Below are 19,448 nucleotides of genomic sequence, written 5' to 3' on the forward strand. Positions count from 1 at the left end.
AAATGACCTTATTCATCTGTTGAAATTCTCTAAATGCCATTTAAAATGTAAGCGCAAACTGCATGCTTTCTTTCTACCACTTAAATAAGTAAAAAGGTTTTCTGCTTTTTATTTTTAAATGTGCAACACTTTGAGCTTCATAGTCTGTATGACATGTATACAAATAAATATAATTATTATTATTAAATGTAAAACACAAAATGTCTATTTGTTGAACATTTATATTTTTTATTAAAAATAACATTCATGACAGTAACAGTTGTACAACCAATAATTATAATCTGCAACAATAATTACACTTGAGAACTGGAGGACTTCAAATCCTCCTCTTTTTTTAAATAAGTTAAGAAATAAAGTTTTTCTCCCCCCCATCCCTCCCCCAGAAATCATCTCCTAAAAGCATTTAAACATACAGTGTTGGCTATAACTGGCTCACAGCGATCTAAACGCCAGGTCTTTAAGACTTGCTTTAACGTGGATATTCATAGCGTTACATCTAGGCAGGCATTTGGTTTGTTTTGGATCTGGCAGTAGTACAAAACGAGCAGGTTATCGATATGTTCCAGTACATGAAGCTACAGTACACGTATGATCAGTGTATGGCTACTCCAGTGTTAATAAAGTTAGATTCAGAGAATTACAGTAATGTTTGGCGTTGAGGCCGGAGCTTCACTCTCCAGTTTCCAGTTATCATCCCAGTGTAGAAATCCAGTTCTCCACTTTTTAAACCCTCCAATAATCACTTCTTAGTCCAAGTCGTAGTCCAGTTCTCCACTCGTGGACCAAAAGCGTTAAAGCAGCCAATCAATGGCTGCTGACCGCAACAAGAGACCACCAGTCTGACAGGCGTCCGTCTGTTTTTGGGTTCATATTAATGAAATCCAGTGTTTAGTTTGACACAACGTCCTCCAACGAGTCTCGTGAGATTGCACTTTTTATGGTAATCCATGAAGCTGGACGCTCTGCGGCAGCTCTGGAGCCGGACGGTGACTCTGAGTCCGCCACCTCTTGTCGGTCCCTCAGCGTTCGTCCCACATTCAACAAGCCCGCGTTTCTTGTCTCTCCATATTCCTTTGGTGCAATTTGTCTCGCTTTTGGTTAGCTTCACCATTTCCTGTGTCGGGGAAAGAGAAAGTCACAAGATGATTATGTGATTGTTCAAGTAGATAAATAAATTCTCTTCTGACTTCTTCCAACATTCAGTTTTCTATCTGCCTCAGTGTTTTACCTACAATGTTTTATAGAAATCCCAGATTTATGGATAATACATATATTCCTAATTTTACCTCCAGACAATTCAAGCCAATTTATGAATTTAAATTAAAAGAAAAAGATACTTGCAAATTTACATGTTCTTATTCTTTACATGTTTGAATACATAGAGAAACTTAATCTAAATAAATGTTCGGTTATAAATATTAGGTTAATATTCCAGAGACCAGTAACAAAAACTAAAAATTTGTCTCACTCATGATTTTCTTTTATGGGCGATTCAAAGCATCAAACATACTTTTGCACAAATGACATTGACCATCACATCTCCCTCTCACTATGCCACCACAGTGCATTGGTTTAGCTCTCACCTGCAGCTCTACATGATCATGGCCCTGAGGGCTGCTTTGCTGATGCGTTTGCGGTGTTTCCTCCGGCGGCGAGGCGATGCTGGACGGAACGGCGCCCGGCGGGCCGAGGGCGAGACGGGAGCCGCAGTAGAGAGGGCTGAACGAAGCAAAGAGAAGGTAGAGGACACGGTTAAAACAGAAAGTAAACACAGAGTTTAACCTTGCCGAAAACAACAATTATATCAATAATGGCAGGAGGAAGCGTGAGTGTTGAGGTTACCATGGAGGCCATTTTTCCTCAATACTTTAGTGCTTTCAGATGGCTAAACTTTGGGAAACAAGAAATGTGTCTTTATGGGTTCAGTTTGAGGACTTAATACTTTTTACCGGAGGGAGAAAAACAAACAAAAGGAATGATTGATATAAAAAGAGCTCCTGTGACTCTTCTAGCTGCAGTTAGGGCAGCTGAAAAGCATTTGGCAAAAGTAACCAACAACTTTAATAAAACAGCGTTTCAACAATGTTTCATTCACAAACAGTGTGACCGTCACCTGTTTTAAAGGTGGTCGGCTTTGGTCTCTGCTGAGGATGATGTGGATGAAGATGGGTCTGGAGGTCCGGCTCCGTCTGTATCATCTCCAGAGCCTTCCGTCTCCTCTCCTCCTCCGTTAAATTACCGAACCCGCTGCTCAGTTTCAAGTCTTTTTGCGTCTCCTGATTGGTCGGCTCCACCGCGGCCGAGTCTCCGCTATTGGCCGAGCCGCTCTCCTCCCTCTCGCTGCCTCCCGATGCCTGACTGGCTGCTACAGTCTCAGTCTGTTTCGTGACCTCTGTGGTTTGTCTGCTGGTCACTGAGTCTCTCTGAATGGTGGGCGTAGGAGGGGCGGGGCTTTCCTCCAGTTTGGGCGGGTGAGTCGGGCTGCCGGACGGCGAGGCGGCGTCGGATTGCAGAGTGTCCAGCCGATGCTTAGGGTGATGCGGCTGATGATGGTGGTGTCTTTGCTGATGGTGTAGCAGCTGTTGTTGTCTCTGCATGTGATCCGGATGATGCGCCTCGCCGCCGCCGTTTGCCACGTGCACGCCGCTCTCCTCCCGGCTCCCGTCATACCCGCTCCCGTGCCCGACCTGCGGCGCACCTCCCATGATGCTGTGCTCCGCCCTCGCCTCGGAAGGCCAGCTGCCGACGGACCCCAGCACCCCGACGATGGGCTGCTGCACCCGGGGCTGCGTCCAGTGCACCAGCTGGGTGTAGCTGCCCTGCTGCCACTGCCTCGCCACCGGGTCCCGCTCCTCGGGGCGGAAGCGCTGCTGGTTGTGCTTCAGGTCGTCGTGGCGATGGAGGTCGGCCTTGTTGGAGGCGTGAGTCTTTGGTGGAGGCGGGTGGACGGTCCGGGGAGGGGGGGGAAGGTGGGCGGGCGGGGGAGGTGGAGGTGGAAGGGGGTTGGGGTTGGTCTGGATGGGGACCGACTGGGAGGAGGAGGAGGAAGGTTGGCACCTACAGCTGACGTGGTCCTCCACCGAGATGATGGCCTTCTCGTAGTGGGCCTTCCTGTTTATGTACTGGATCTTTGTCACCTGAAGGAGAGACGGAGAGAACAAAAACGTGAACACAAGACCAGAAAAGATGAAATATCTAAAAACGATACAAAGTGTTTGGTTTGACTAAGAGGAGACACCACAGCTGATGTACATACATTTATGAGACTTCCGTTACACATCGTCTGTCAGACTAGATGAAAGATGCGTCCTAAATGAATCAGCATTTTCAAACACACCATTTCAGAAAACTTGGAACACAATAAATGATTGTCTTAATGTCAGTAATCAACTGATCGTTTCCTGAACCTTCCAAAGCTTTTTACGAGTTTTTTCCTACTGAACAGAAGGTCATTTTGAAAATGTAATGAGCATTAATTGACGCGTGTTTACAGGACTTTTGTAGGAAAACGAGAAGTTTCTTGTAAGATTACGTTTCTCTATTAGACATTCTTTTAGTTTTTTAATCACAAGATGCTTCGTTCAATTAAAGGAAAAGGATGTGTAGCTCGAGCCCTTAGCCTCTTAGCTTAGCATTAAGGCTAGGAACATGTGGAAACAGCTGTCCTGGCTCCGTCCTATGGAACCTCTACATCTCCGTCATGCAGCGTGTACCTGCAGGTATCGGGTGGAGGAGACGGTGGCGACGCACTGCAGCATCCTGGTGTTGCAGCAGCCGGAGCACCGCTGCACCTCCACGCAGGGCGGCCACAGCAGGAAGTTAGCGTTGCGGCGGTCCAGCATGGACCTCGTCACCTCCATCACCTCCGTCCGAACTTTACATGCCGCCTGCTGGGCCTGCTGTGCCTCCACTGTAAAAGAAGGGAGGAAGATGAGAATAAGAGAGAGGAAGGGGGGAGGTTTGTTATTAAATCAGAAGTGTTAAAAAAAGACGAAGGAAGGGACACAAATAGAAGTGGAAACCTACCAAGACTTCTAGTGAACCGGCCGTGGGTGTGGTTTGTGAGAATATCATGCTCGTCTTCTTCCTCTTCTACAGAAAAAGATTGGAGGAGGGGGAGATAAGAAGAGGGGAGGAAAGAGACAAAAACAAAAACAGAGTTAATGAAGTTGACTTCCAACTCTTTATCTGAGAACCAGGCCTCTTTGAGCCAACAGGAATCTGTGAAGCATGTGAGGCTGTCGGGGCAGTTTTTAGCAGAAAGCTCATTGTTCGCTGCACAAAAGAAGGCATTTTTTTCTTCTCTTTCTCCTCCCGCTAAAACAATTAGGGTTATTTTCTGCAGCAATTTGTCCCGGCGCTGTCAAGAACGCTGCTGAGGGGAGATATGAGCTGTTAAATATAGCTCATGTGTGGACGTGTGCGTGTTAGCGCTCTAACATATGTCGTTACTTCATACTGTTGCCCCTCAGTGCTAATTATAACCCCGGTGTAGATGGCTGCTGGTCACTGAGTGTGTGTGTGTGTGTGTGTGTGTGTGTGTGTGTGTGTGTGTGTGTGTGTGTGTGTGTGTGCACAGATGCACAAGGTGTTGTTTAATTGCCTGTTAGCCCTAATTAACTGCCAGCTGCGAGCTCCGTGCATTTATCTGCGTCTTCATGTTCCGACTCCTTCCTTCCTCTTTCATGCGTTCACATGTGACCCACTTCATTCTGTTACAAAAATCTGGAATTCTGTAATCCTTTTCAGACTTGTTTAAAGTTTTCATGCTCATTTTTTTATTTGTATGGTGATAAAACACGGAGGTGATGAAACGGCTGCAGAAAAAAAGAGAACTAATGAATAAGGAAGTAAAGAGACCGCAAAAAGTGGAGGAGGATGAGAAACGAGAAGTCAAATTTGATGTTTTTCTCAAGTAACTAATGTACTTCAGTGACATCATTCATGTGACCCAAAAGAGGATCTTTTCTTAAACTTAACTAAGTATTTTACCATCTTTACTAAACCTAACTAAGTATTTCACCATCTTTATTTAAACTTAAGTATTTTACCTATCTTTTTCTTAAACTTAAGTATTTCACCATCTTTTTCTTTAACTTAAGTATTTTACTATCTTTCCTAAACAACACTAAGTATTGTTGTTGCCTTAACCTAACTAAGTAAAGAGTAGTAGGACTGTTTTCCTTTTTGAAGAGCAGAAACTGACTCGTGTTGCAGGACTTTTGCAGGAAAGCAGGACTCATGAGGAGTCTCTGTTCTTAGGATATCATAAGAACTGTTGTATGAGGATGGGAGGTGTTTGCAGTGTGTTGTGAGTCGTTAAACTCGTCCCGATGACACAACATAATAAACACAACATACAGATCCATCTCATGAATCCTTCATCTGCTGCCTCGACTTCATTTAATCTCACAGGCTTCAGTTTCTCCATAAACACTTTGAGTCACTTCCTGGCTCCTGTTTTCTGAGGATCCTTCCCTCCGCCCGGTTCCTCTCTGCGGTCGCTGTTTTGTTATTTATGCTCACAGAATGATCAAAAGCCCGTCTATTAATATATGTATGTGTGACTGGCTTCTTCACACGGAGGAGAGCGGTTCATATTTATAATATCACCGCTGAGCAGCGTGTGCATGCGTCTGACGGTTTGTTTACAGCGTGGAGGCGTAGAGGAAAGGGGGGGGGGGTGTATATATGTGTATGTGTGTGTGTGTGTGTGTGTGTGTGTGTGTGGGGGGGGGGGGGGGTCCTCTTTCTGTCACACAAACACACACATCCATATTTCAAAACATGGAGAGGAATCTGGAGCAGGAGAACAATGCAGCGACCTTGAGCTGCAGGTTTCTCTCTCTACGTCTCAGTTTGTCCTAAACTCACCAAGGTCACAGTCTCTCTCTCTCTCTCTCTCTCTCTCTCTCTCTTATTCAAACAAACTTTATTGGCATGAAGGTTCAGGTTACAAATGAATGCCAAAGCTAAATTACGTAAAACATAATAATAATGTTTTACACAATAACTCTAACTCCACTAACTCTTTTACAGATGTAATCAATGCTTATAGCATCTCGTAATTAATGGAAAATAAATGGAAAAACTCAACATATTTTACAGCTAACTGCACATAAATATGGAAGTTTTCTGCGTCGTTGAAGTAGATGAATAAACTTGTTTTTTTCTCCAAATAAAACTTCTCTTAAATCCTTAAATTTCTCACAGAACATTAAGAAGTGAGAATCTGTCTCCACCTCTCTTCTTTATCTATCTATCTCGATCAATTATCTTCTCTCTCTCTCTGTCTCTCTCTCTCTCTCTCTCTCTCATAAAGCTGCCTCATCACTCCTCTCTGTCTCGGGTAAATATTGCCTCCACATGGAGTCTGTCTGATGCTCTCCCCCCCCACGTATGCATTCCTTTCTCTTCGGGCCGCCGTGGACGCTCACCTCCTCCACGTCTGTGTTATTAGTGTGTGTGTGTGTGTGTGTGTGTGTGTGTGTGTGTGTGTGTGTGTGTGTGTGTGTGTGTGTTCGTACCTATAGCGTTGGTCTCCTGCTGCAGCAGCAGCTTCAGGTCGTCCACAGAGGAGATGGGGGAGTTCCTCACCAGGTCGACCAGCGACGAGGGCAGCGGATCTCCCTGTGGAGACACAGACCAACATCAGACATCGCCGTGGAAACGACCGCTGTTTGAAGTCTAGTTTTCGGCTGTAATTCAGTACTTGTGTCCCAATTTTGGGGCTTTTAATATTCATTACTACGAACACATCATAGTGGAAAGACGAGGCCAAAGACATGCAGACATAACCATCATGTTCAGCCTCCTCTGTAGCCTTCAGTATCCTGTAAATCTGCTGCATATTTTGATATTATTATATGCAAAAAATCCCTTAATAGTTACATAAGCAGGAAGATATTTTAATAAATCTTTGCTGGTTTTGAAAGAGTGAATGTAGTTTTCCTCGTTCTGTTAAAACGATGAGAGTGTGAGGGAGAGAGTTTTAAATCTCTTCCTCCGTCTCCATTTCCACGACCTCCTGCAGAGGAAACGATGCTTGTGATTGCTGTTTGTCGACGCTCTCTGCTCTGTTTACCCACAAACACCCGCGGTTTCTCCCGTTGGATCACAGGAAACCAGCCTTCTCCCTGGCACACGCTCATTCCCTCAATGCAACATCAATTCAGTTTGATGCTGCAGCGGCAGAAATCATGAAAAAGACCGGCATCTTGTGTCAAATCTCACAGAAAGTTGTACAGAATTTATAGTTCTTTACGGAGATCAGAGGCGGATTACTCAGAGTCACATTTTGCTTCGGCCGGCTACCAGAAAGATGCCAAAACAAATGAGGGTGTGTGAGGAATGTGAGGAGAAAATATTCTAGGATAACCGTCTGAGATGCAGGGAGAGATGTTGCAAACACAGAGGAGTTATGTGTTTAAATGTTTGATGGTTTCTGTCAGAGCTCTTCTGTTCCTTCTGTTCTTTTTAAGAACCTTATCAATGAATGAAACTGTAGATGTTCCCATTGATTTCAATGGAAAATACACTGATTTGCCAAATCTATTCCTGACATGATTTCCCGTTAAAATGAACAGAAGCATCAACACTTTCTGCATTTACTCCAGTTTTTCTGCTCCCTGTTTGCTTGATAGAATTTTACATTTTTTTTATTCCCACTAAAAAGTACTTTTCTGTTACAAACCAGGTTTGTCCTGCAGACCTCATCCTGTTGTGATGATGCAAAACGTAGCTTCTGCAAAGCTAACGTCATTATTTGAGGAATGAAACAGAGATTTAAACGAGAGTGATTATTCGGGACAAATCCCGGCTCAGTTAAAGTGACAACGTGATGGAGATGAGATTAAAATGATGATCTGCAACACCTGCAGTTAATCCTGCATCTGTTTCCTGCTAATTCTCCAGTCACATGCTGTTAAACCGCTGCAGAAGAAGAAGAGGATGCAACGAGATTTAATAATGAGAAGAAGGTCACTAATGCTTCATGCGCTTTGTCACATTTTGGTTGCTTTGATTTATAAAACTTTTCCAACTCAGCAAAGCATAAAGAATGTTTTGCAATATATTATATATTTTTTCTGGCACCCAACATGACTGAGTACCCCCTAAAGCATCCCCTGCTTTATGGTCTGTTTGACTCTAAATGGAGCATCATTTACTAAATGAACATCATGCTGTATTGAAGAAGACTTGAAACTAGAGATTGAGACCATAAACTCATGTTTACAATGTTTACTGAGGGAATAAATCAAGAGAGAAGTAGAGTCATTTTCTCATAGACTTCTATACAACCAGAGGAGTCGCCCCCTGATGGACAGCAGAGAGAATGCAGGTTTAAGGCACTTCCACATCGGCCTCACTGCCCTAAAAACATGCATATCTGCAGTGTTCCATTTGATCTGAATCAATGTCAAATTTAAGTTAATGTACAAACTGTGGAACTGTATGCTATATGAAGGGACAATATTTATAATGAAATCAATACAAAGATAAATATGAAAAAAGGAAATTTAACCAAGATATAAATATAAATACTGTATATCAGACACATGTGATGCATACAGCTGCTTTTCTTTGCCACACAGACACTTTGAATAAAGACGACGTAATGAGTCAGAAATGTTTTACTGTTTCTACCAACCAATAAGATGATTCTACAATATTTATTTTTCAGAAAACTGGATGTATAACTTTACAAACTGACAGAAAAGGCAAATATATTAGTGCTCAAACAGATGGCACATCTGTAGAGAAGACTTTCTGAAGGTTTCATTTCTATTTCTGTTCATATTTTGTATCTCAGACATCCTCCAGTGTCTCCGTCTTGTTCTCTCTGTCTGCTCTGTGGGCGGCGGCTCAGGACACCTGGATGACTTTCACGAGCCATTGGCTGACCTAGTTGAGCAAACACACACACACACACACACACACACACACACACACACACACACACACACACACACACACACACACACACACACACACACACACACACACACACACCCCCTCTTTTCCAGTTCACACACAGATGCTTAACCACTTAACTGTCTGCCCAATTTGTCCAGAGACACACACACACACACACGAGACAGTTTTCACCCTGGTGCACGCTGTCATTACAGTGATGGCGCTGACTGACTGAAACACACACACACACACACACACACACACACACACACACACACACACACACACACACACACACACACACACACACACACACAGAGGAAGTAGTTCCTCAAAAGAACAAATTGCTGGTTTTAAAAAAGGCCAAGAATCGAAGAGAGTCAAATTACCCAGAATTATTATCCAACACACACGTACTTGCACGCACACGCACACACACACTCACACACACACACACACTCACACACACACACACACACACACACACACACACACACACACACACACACACACACACACACACATTTTGTTTTTCGTCTTAGTGAAGCTTGTTAACGTATTTTCTGCTCAACTATAAAGCTTTTCATTTTTCATATGTAACTGTGTGTGTGTGTGTGTCGCTAGCTCTCAGGTGTAGAAAGACTGTCTGGTAGGATGTGATGATCTGTACGCAGGTCACACACACACACACACACACACACACACACACACACACACACACACACACACACACACACACACACACACACACACACACACACACACACTGCATGGGGCTTTGAAGGAAGCCTGGGAGGCAAAGAGATTTTATGGAATGTTTGAGGAGAAAGGTGAATGGAATGGAATGTAATTATGGGGCCAGCTGACTCTCTCACACACACACACACACACACACACACACACACACACACACACACACACACACACACACACACACACATACATACACATATCTGTCATAAACACGCTATCAAAAAGAGAAGCAGATTCTGAGAAGTGAACACACACAAACAACACTGAATGACTCACAATCATACGCCCTTCTTTTATCACATATCTGACAGTGGGCCAACGCGCTGTCAAATTAACACACACACACCCACACACACCCACACACACACACACACACACACACACACACACACACACACACACACACACACACACACACACACACACCAGCAGAACAGATAGGTTCCCACAATGCTGCAGAGATGAGGGAACGGATGAAGGACAGAAAGAATGAAGAGGAAGAGGAAGAGAACCTTTTCTTTTTCTTCTTCTGTATAAACCTCCACAGTAAACAAGACGTTGATAACAGAGAGGAGAAGTCCCGCCCCCTCCCATGTCCCCCATTGGACCTCATTTTGAAAATATATATATACGGTAATCAACGGCGAGAGAGAAATATTGTTTGGATTGTGCCCTGAACTACACAGATGATATTTATACATTTAAAAGATATTTTTGCTCGTAAAGACAGTTCAGTGAACTCCTTCTCGTCTTGCTCATTATACGCCGTTAGCTTGGCTCGTTAGCTAGCCAGCTTGCTAACGTAGCTTTGTTCCAAGTGTTCTTCGTACCTCGTGTGTAACGAGAAGTCTCGACGTTATGAAACGCCACTTTGGAAGTTATTTTAACCCAAACGACATCTTGTCCTGTTCACTGGTTGCGAAAAAAACCAACATGGCCGCCGAAATTGCCGAACTTGAGGCTTCAAAACAACAGTCCACAAACCATTTTGCCTCTGATTATCTCATAATCATTTAAATCTAGTAATTATATATTGATTCCAGCAGTACTTGTCTTTATCAGCAGCATGTAGAACCACAGAAACAATCTTTGAGTTGTCCTCATTCATTTAACCACTGCAATCATTTGACACATATTCATATTTTTCAGCCCCTAATACCTTTTCATTTAGGGATTTTGTTAATGTCTATCCTTTAACAAATAAATAAAAATAAGTAACTGTGATCCAGAAATCCATATGACTTATATCATTTATTATTATTATATATATATATTTTTTTTATTTCCATCATGTCAAACAGTTTGCTGGACTCTTATTCTGCTCCACACGAGGCTTAAGAACAAATACTCTGATGCACTGCTGCGCTTTTCTCTCTGACACACACACACACACACACACAAACAAGCACATATGTCCATAAACACGTACGCAGCTACACCCAGATGCACACACACACACACACACACACACACACACACACACACACACACACACACACACACACACACACACACACACACACACACACACACACACACACACACACACGGCCTGTGAAATCCTCTGCAGATTAGTCGTTGTTCTTATGTAAAATGGATCAGGCATCATCCAAACTGACCCGCGGAGACAATAAACGGACTACGAGCCGCTCACAAAGCCAACCAATCAGCTGCGAGCGTGAGTGTTGATGTAACAGTGGAACGGCAGATGATGAGAGCACGTCTGACCTGATGTGAGAGAGCCTTTATGTGTGTTTGTATCTGACTCCAGGTCTGTTTAAATGGATTTAAAAATGAACCCTGTGTGTGTGTGTGTGTGTGTGTGTGTGTGTGTGTGTGTGTGTGTGTGTGTGTGTGTGTGTGTGTGTGTGTGTGTGTGTGTGTGTGTAAACATATTGTATAAGCAGTAAAGGTTGATTGGATTGCTCAAAGACACAACAGCTGCTGTAAAATAGAATAAATTATGAAAATGTTTTTAAGCATTATGTCAACTATAGTGAACCTGTGGTGACTGATGAATAATCAGTGTGTGTGTGTGTGTGTGTGTGTGTGTGTGTGTGTGTGTGTGTGTGTGTGTGTGTGTGTGCGTGTGCAGATAGATGTGGTCGATCTGAGACGTCAAAGATGTCTCAACGTTTTTTCCCCCAAACGTTGAGACCAGAGGAGGATTAGAGAGTGAGGTCACATGACGGCTCTGTGTTCTTTTAAATTTAAAGAAAAAATACGTCTGCAGAGCTGCATGTTCAACTCATCGCTCTAATAGTTTCTGTGATTAATAACCTGCAGATTACAAGAAGTTTAAATCCAGCAGCAGGAGGTTCAGGCTGTTCTCATGCAGTGTTCGTAGCTAAACCAATGAAAGTAAAGCACTGTTCTTTCTTCACATCCCAAAGAACCACTTATATTTATCCATCATTGCAAACAAGGAAGCACAAACAACAACAAATGCCACATAGGGAGCCCATCGGGGGGGACGGGGGGATAAAAGTGGCCCCTTCCTCACTTCCTACCCCGACCTCTAGTGCCCTTCCTCGGACCACACTCATCTTCAAACTCTGCCTCCCTTTTGATCACAACTACACATCTGTATGTCTGCATCCAGGGGACAAATTATGAAATATATAAACGTAACCTTGTTCAATGGTTCCTATGATATCTTACGTAAAGTAACTTTTCATTTTTCTTGTTTTTTTCTAGAAAAGTCCAGCAACACGTGTCAATTTCTGCTCGTTATATGACAACAGTCTTTTCAAAATAACCTTCCTGCCTCACAGGAAACAACTCAGTTAGGTTTAAACAACAAAACTACTTAGTTTAGGAAAATATGGTGGTTTGTGTTAAAATAACTACAGAAGTGGTCCAACTGAAGTACGAAAGTTACAAAATAAAAGTCAAATAAATCAACGTTGAGTTCTTGTGTCACATGGAGGACAAACAGCGGTTTGTTGGACTCTTCCTTGTCAATTTGGGTTTTTGTGTTCTTTATACTTCCTCATTTAAGATTAGGTGGATAACACAGGGATGAGTAGGAATTGAGGTGTTTTACCTATTTCATAGGTTAAGCTACAGATGCTGGATGAGTCACAACGGTGAGTTATTTTATTGTAACTTCCGTACTTCAGTAACAGCACCTCTTTAGTTATTTTAACACAAACAGAAATATATACTCCTTCACCTCCCTCAGTCGTTAGGTAGCCTGTGACCTGTGAAGAGGTTGGGTGCACAAAGTACCAGTCAGCAGACGATGGATCATATCTCATCTTTCTTGAGTCATAACGCAGTAATTATCTTTATCCAGACTGAGCTGTGTTTGCTGCTGAAGCCTAACCACAGAGGTCTGGCTGCTGTAATTGCTACGCTATCCTAGCTAGGTGTGACAGAGGTCATCTGACCGCTCGTCATCCTCACCACAGACCAACGACGACCAATCAATGATGACGAGACGCTCCGCAACCTTTAAGTCTTTAAGTCATCTTTGAGCTATTCGAGCATTTCTATTGCCTCCACACGGCTCTCAACATGGTGACAGGTTGAGCCGGCGGCTAGCAGCTAACGGTGCTAACAGTGTTTCCACGACAATGCTGTTATCAGCTTAAACCGCCATACGAGAGCAGAGTGGCCGCCACAAGCTTGTGGCTAACATGTTAGTGCATGTTACTGGTTAACATGCACTAACATGAACTAAAAAAGGCACGCTCACATGCACTAAAATTCACTAAAAGGCACACTCACAAGCACTCACATGCACTAAAAGGCACGCTCACATGCACTAAATGAGAGATGATAGTTGATATCAATTATGTGAATGACGAGTAGAGAACCTTTAATGAATTTCGGGATGAGTAACTCAAAGCTGGAGCAGAATAAAACACAAACATCCATTCACACAACATAAAGGAATATCAGCGCAGACGCTCTCCTCTTTATTAACGTCTGTTTGATCTGTTCTGTTTGCTGCCAGCTAAACAAACAGGTGTCAGAGTGGAAACACTGGGCTGGATGAGAACCCGCTCTGACTGAACACAGCGTGGTCGTGGAGAGGACAGGACGCTGAACACATCCCTCATCCTGCACGAGCTGCAGAGTCACGGAGGGAAAACTGATGGACAGGCTGTCACATGCACACACACACACACACACACACACACACACACACACACACACACACACACACACACACACACACACACACACAGGCAGCACGTTGCTGGGTTGTTTTTTTTACCCTGCAGTTAAACTGTTACACAAAAACATCAGCTCGAAGAATCAGGAGTGAAGCAGGTTCAGAGACAGAACATGAACTCATAAAACATCAGCTTCATCAGAGCTCACAGGAGACATTCAGCAGCATCTCCATCAGGGTGACAACACACACACACACACACACACACACACACACACACACACACACACACAGACACACACACACACACACACACACACACAGACACACACACACACACACACACACACACACACACACACAGACACACACAGACACACACACACACACACACACACACACACACACACACACACACACACACACACACACACACACACACACAGACACAGAGACAGACACACACACACACACACACACACACACACACACACACACACACACACACACACACACACACACACACACACACACACAGACAGACAGACAGACACACACACACACACACACACAGACAGACACACACACACACACACACACACACACACACACACACACAGCTCATTATTATAAACAGATAATTGATTAAATGTATCTTCAAATATGAGAAATAAAATGTTGTCAGTTGCCTTTTTAATTCATTTCAACGGTGACTTGATATCGTGTGTCGTGTGTCGGTCACCCCCCCCCCCCCAGAGGTCACCCCCCCCCAGAGGTCACCCCCCCCTCTTACCTCAGCGCTGCCGGGCCGCAGCCGGGCCGCTGTCAGCGCAGTGAGGAGCAGCAGCAGGACCCAGGACCTCATGTTGTTTCCGCCCAGCCTGAGGAGCCGAGAGCGACCGGCTGGGCATCGAGCACCTCGGCGTCCAAGTCACACCTTTAAATACCCCCCCACCCACCTCCTCCACCTCCTCCACCTCCTCCTCCACCTCCTCCACCCTCCACTGAGCGGTGACTCAAGCGCGGACTAGACGTCTGTCCCGGAGACCTCAACGGTGCGTAACGAGGAGTGTGACAAGACCGCAGTCCTGCAGGTCTGCAGAGAGACTGAGAGAGAGAGAGAGAGAGAGAGAGAGAGAGAGAGAGAGAGAGAGAGAGAGACAGAGAGAGAGAGAGAGAGAGAGAGAGAGAGAGAGAGAGAGAGAGAGAGAGAGAGAGAGAGAGAGAGAGAGAGAGAGAGGGAGAGAGACTGAGAGAGAGACAGAGAGAGAGAGAGAGACACAGAGAGAGAGAGAGAGAGAGAGAGAGAGAGAGAGAGAGAGACAGAGAGAGAGACACTGAGAGAGAGACACACAGAGAGAGAGAGAGACAGAGAGAGAGACGAGTCCAAATGTCTCCAAATGTGGAATTAACACAAATGGTTCATCAAATGGATCCAGGAATTAATGATCATATCAAATGGTTCATGGCTCCATAAGCCTGGATCCGGTCAGATGATCATATCACCAGTCCAGAATATACGTCCAGTCTGCAGAGTAGAGAGAGAGAGAGAGAGAGAGAGAGAGAGAGACGAGTCCAAATGTCTCCAAATGTCTCCAAATGTCTCCAAATGTCTCCAAATGTCTCCAGATGTCTCCAAATGTGGAATTAACACACCATAAGTCTGGATCCAGGTCCAAACTCCAGTCAGATGATCATATCACCTGTCCAGAGGGTGAACACCTCAGACCCGCAGCGTCTCCAGAGGTTCCGTGCGTAAAAAGTTGGAACGACGCTTTCGTGCGTAATTCTCTGGACGCTCCGCTGCAGAAGCTGCTCCTCTCTCTCTGCGCTCCGACTGCGAGGGCACTGGTTTTATGTGATGGTCTCTCTCTCTCTCTCTCTCTCTCTCTCTCTCTCTCTCTCTCTCTCCTCTCTCTCTCTCTCTCTCTCTCTCCTCCCCGTGCTCCTCCCCCCCCCCCACACACACACACACACCGTCCTCCGGCCCGGATCAGGTTGTTCTCGCCTCTTACGCGTCTCCTCTCTGGATGCGTCTGGAGCTGTTTTCTCCTCCACGCAGGAGCAGGAGCAGGAGAGGAGCAGGAGGAGCAGGAGAGGAGCAGGAGGAGCAGGAGCAGGAGCAGGAGCAGGAGCAGGAGGAGCAGGAGCAGGGCCTCCCTCCGCAGGTCCACAGCGTCAAGCCAGACACAAACGAGCCGAAGTGGGCCGGAAACGGTGCGAAGTCTCTCTGGAAATAAAATGAAAGCAGGTCAATGAGTCCATGAAAACATCATCAGTGTGTCCTTACACCCTCACCTCCTCTGTCCTTACACCCTCACCTCCTCTGTCCTTAGTCCTTACCCTCACCTCCTCTGTCCTTACACCCTCACATCCTCTGTCCTTACACCCTCACCTCCTCTGTCCTTACACCCTCACCTCCTCTGTCCTTACACCCTCACCTCCTCTGTCCTTACACCCTCACATCCTCTGTCCTTACACCCTCACATCCTCTGTCCTTACACCCTCACATCCTCTGTCCTTAGACCCTCACATCCTCTGTCCTTACACCCTCACATCCTCTGTCCTTACACCCTCACATCCTCTGTCCTTACACCCTCACCTCCTCTGTCCTTACACCCTCACATCCTCTGTCCTTACACCCTCACCTCCTCTGTCCTTACACCCTCACATCCCTCCTCTGTCCTTACACCCTCACATCCTCTGTCCTTACACCCTCACCTCCTCTGTCCTTACACCCTCACCTCCTCTGTCCTTACACCCTACATCCTCTGTCCTTACACCCTCACCTCCTCTGTCCTTACACCCTCACATCCTCTGTCCTTACACCCTCACCTCCTCTGTCCTTACACCCTCACCTCCTCTGTCCTTACCCCCTCACCTCCTCTGTCCTTACACCCTCACCTCCTCTGTCCTTACACCCTCACATCCTCTGTCCTTACACCCTCACATCCTCTGTCCTTACACCCTCACCTCCTCTGTCCTTACCCCTCACCTCCTCTGTCCTTACACCCTCACCTCCTCTGTCCTTACACCCTCACATCCTCTGTCCTTACACCCTCACCTCCTCTGTCCTTACACCCTCACCTCCTCTGTCCTTACACCCTCACATCCTCTGTCCTTACACCCTCACCTCCTTGTCCTTACACCCTCACCTCCTCTGTCCTTACACCCTCACCTCCTCTGTCCTTAGACCCTCACCTCCTCTGTCCTTACACCCTCACCTCCTCTGTCCTTACACCCCTCCATCCTCTGTCCTTACACCCTCACCTCCTCTGTCCTTACACCCTCACCTCCTCTGTCCTTACACCCTCACATCCTCTGTCCTTACACCCTCACATCCTCTGTCCTTACACCCACATCCTCTGTCCTCCTCTGTCCTTACACCCTCACATCCTCTGTCCTTACACCCTCACCTCCTCTGTCCTTACACCCTCACATCGGTACCTTTATTTAAGTCATTTATTTCAAATAGAAGCAGCTGATTGTTTCTAAAGGATATGCTCCATTAAAACAAACTGTATATATCATATACAACCATAACAAATATTTTTGAATGTATAAAATGACAGAAACTGACTTTTGATAATGTAGCAGCACAGCTATTTGACTGTCATGGAATCAAAACAAACGTTCATTGCTGACATTTATTTCGTATTTTACTCTGAAAGTCCCGTAAAGGAAGCGCTGTCTCTCCTGTGGCTGACTTGACTCTGGTCCTGTATCTGCGCCAGGCTCCTGTTCACCACCTTCCTTATGAGGAGCAGGGAGACCCGAGCACCCATGGGTGCTCTTAAAGGAGAAAGTCCGGAGCGTTGACACGGATTATTAATTTAACACACATGATGTGCTCCTCTTCCATGTCTCAGGGGATAGTGTGTAATGTAATGTAATGTAATGTAATGATAGGCAATCATTGTCTCTGTATTGAAAGACTTCAGGTGATTCTTTTGTTCACATCTGGATCACAATGGCATTTATAAAATATATATGAGGTCACTTTAAATACTCACTTTGTTGGATTATAATCTGAAGAGGAACATTAAGAACTCTCAGAGGATTTTACTTGTTTCTCTCCCTCTTATGTAGAATGCAGAGAAGTGCATTACATCATCAGTAATTCCAAATTGTTTCTTTATTTTTTCTTAGTTATGAGTCAGTTTTGCTTTTAAAAAACAACAAAAACTCCAGCGTTTGTTGTAATCTGCTTGGATTATTGTTGTTGAAAGACAAACAGAGAACATTATAATCACTTCAGTACCATTCAGCCGTTTCATATTATTATTATTATTATTATATTCCTTTATTGATCCCCACACAGACACAGACAATAAATACACATACTATACAACTACACAGACAATAAATACACATACTATACAACTACACAGACAATAAATACACATACTATACAACTACACAGACAATAAATACACACTACTACACAGACAATAAATACACAACTACACAGACAATAAATACACATACTATACAACACACAGACAATAAATACACATACTATACAACTACACAGACAATAAATACACATACTATACAACTACACAGACAATAAATACACATACTATACAACTACACAGACAATAAATACACATACTATACAACTACACAGACAATAAATACACATACTATACAACTACACAGACAATAAATACACATACTATAACTACACAGACAATAAATACACATACTATACAACTACACAGACAATAAATACACATACTATACAACTACACAGACAATAAATACACATACTATACAACTACACAGACAATAAATACACATACTATACAACTACACAGACAATAAATACACATACTATACAACTACACAGACAATAAATACACATACTATACAACTACACAGACAATAAATACACATACTATACAACTACACAGACAATAAATACACATACTATACAACTACACAGACAATAAATACACATACTATACAACTACACAGACAATAAATACACATACTATACAACTACACAGACAATAAATACACATACTATACAACTACAACAATAAATACACAGACAATAAATACACATACTATACAACTACACAGACAATAAATACACATACTATACAACAAAATAAAGATAGAACAGCTATTGAGCTAACAAGGTCAACTCCACCCGTCAGTACGGAAGTGATTTGTCTTTCAAACATCAAAAACATTAAAGGTGACGTTCAGAAACCAAACTAAAGGAGTTTATTACAGTGACGGACGTGCAAATATTCTTTGGACATCATTAAAGATCTTTAGAGGTTAGAAAGATTTAGACACATCTGACCTCCTGAAGACTAAATCTAAAAGTTTTCTATTCCTGTCAGTTTTTCGTCTCTTTTGCTCGTCTGTCTGTCTCTGGATATGTTTTGTTTTGAACGGAGAACAGGACTGAGACAATCCAAAGTAGAACACGACGTTTCCCAGAAGGCTCAGCATTTGTTTCAGGGTCACAGCTGGACAGGTCGCCGTGGACGACGGTTGGGGGGTCGAGGTAGATTCTTCCTCCCTGCAGAGGGAAAGACAGAGGAAGCAGGCATCCCTGTGCTGCTATTCCTGGACTACACCCACACACACACACACACACACACACACACACACACACACACACACACACACACACACA

The 19,448-nt window shown here is 44.2% G+C and overlaps 1 protein-coding gene across 1 annotated transcript; it reads right to left on the reverse strand.

The window, feature by feature from the left end:
• Positions 1-239: 239 nt before the first annotated feature.
• si:ch211-79m20.1 (serine/threonine-protein kinase LATS1) lies at positions 240-14,727 on the reverse strand. The gene is made up of 7 exons (XM_054603795.1): positions 14,586-14,727; positions 6,528-6,630; positions 4,027-4,092; positions 3,714-3,910; positions 2,114-3,137; positions 1,584-1,719; positions 240-1,114 (listed from the first exon to the last, which is right to left on the reverse strand). Exons 1-6 carry the CDS (start codon positions 14,655-14,657, stop codon positions 1,592-1,594), a joined length of 1,590 nt encoding a protein of 529 aa, XP_054459770.1. The 5' UTR covers positions 14,658-14,727; the 3' UTR covers positions 240-1,114; positions 1,584-1,591.
• Positions 14,728-19,448: the final 4,721 nt, after the last annotated feature.

The sequence above is a fragment of the Anoplopoma fimbria genome, chromosome 9 (assembly GCF_027596085.1).
Source record: "Anoplopoma fimbria isolate UVic2021 breed Golden Eagle Sablefish chromosome 9, Afim_UVic_2022, whole genome shotgun sequence".
Taxonomy (NCBI): domain Eukaryota; kingdom Metazoa; phylum Chordata; class Actinopteri; order Perciformes; family Anoplopomatidae; genus Anoplopoma; species Anoplopoma fimbria.

Excerpts from the sequence above, each read along its gene's own strand:
- si:ch211-79m20.1 (XM_054603795.1), bottom strand. The coding sequence starts at position 14,657 with ATGAGGTCCTGGGTCCTGCTGCTGCTCCTCACTGCGCTGACAGCGGCC. Across the intron at positions 4,093-6,527 it reads GCAGGAGACCAACGCTATAG|AAGAGGAAGAAGACGAGCAT; the intron begins GTACGAACACAC and ends CTTTTTCTGTAG. Across the intron at positions 3,138-3,713 it reads CCTCCACCCGATACCTGCAG|GTGACAAAGATCCAGTACAT; the intron begins GTACACGCTGCA and ends TCTCTCCTTCAG.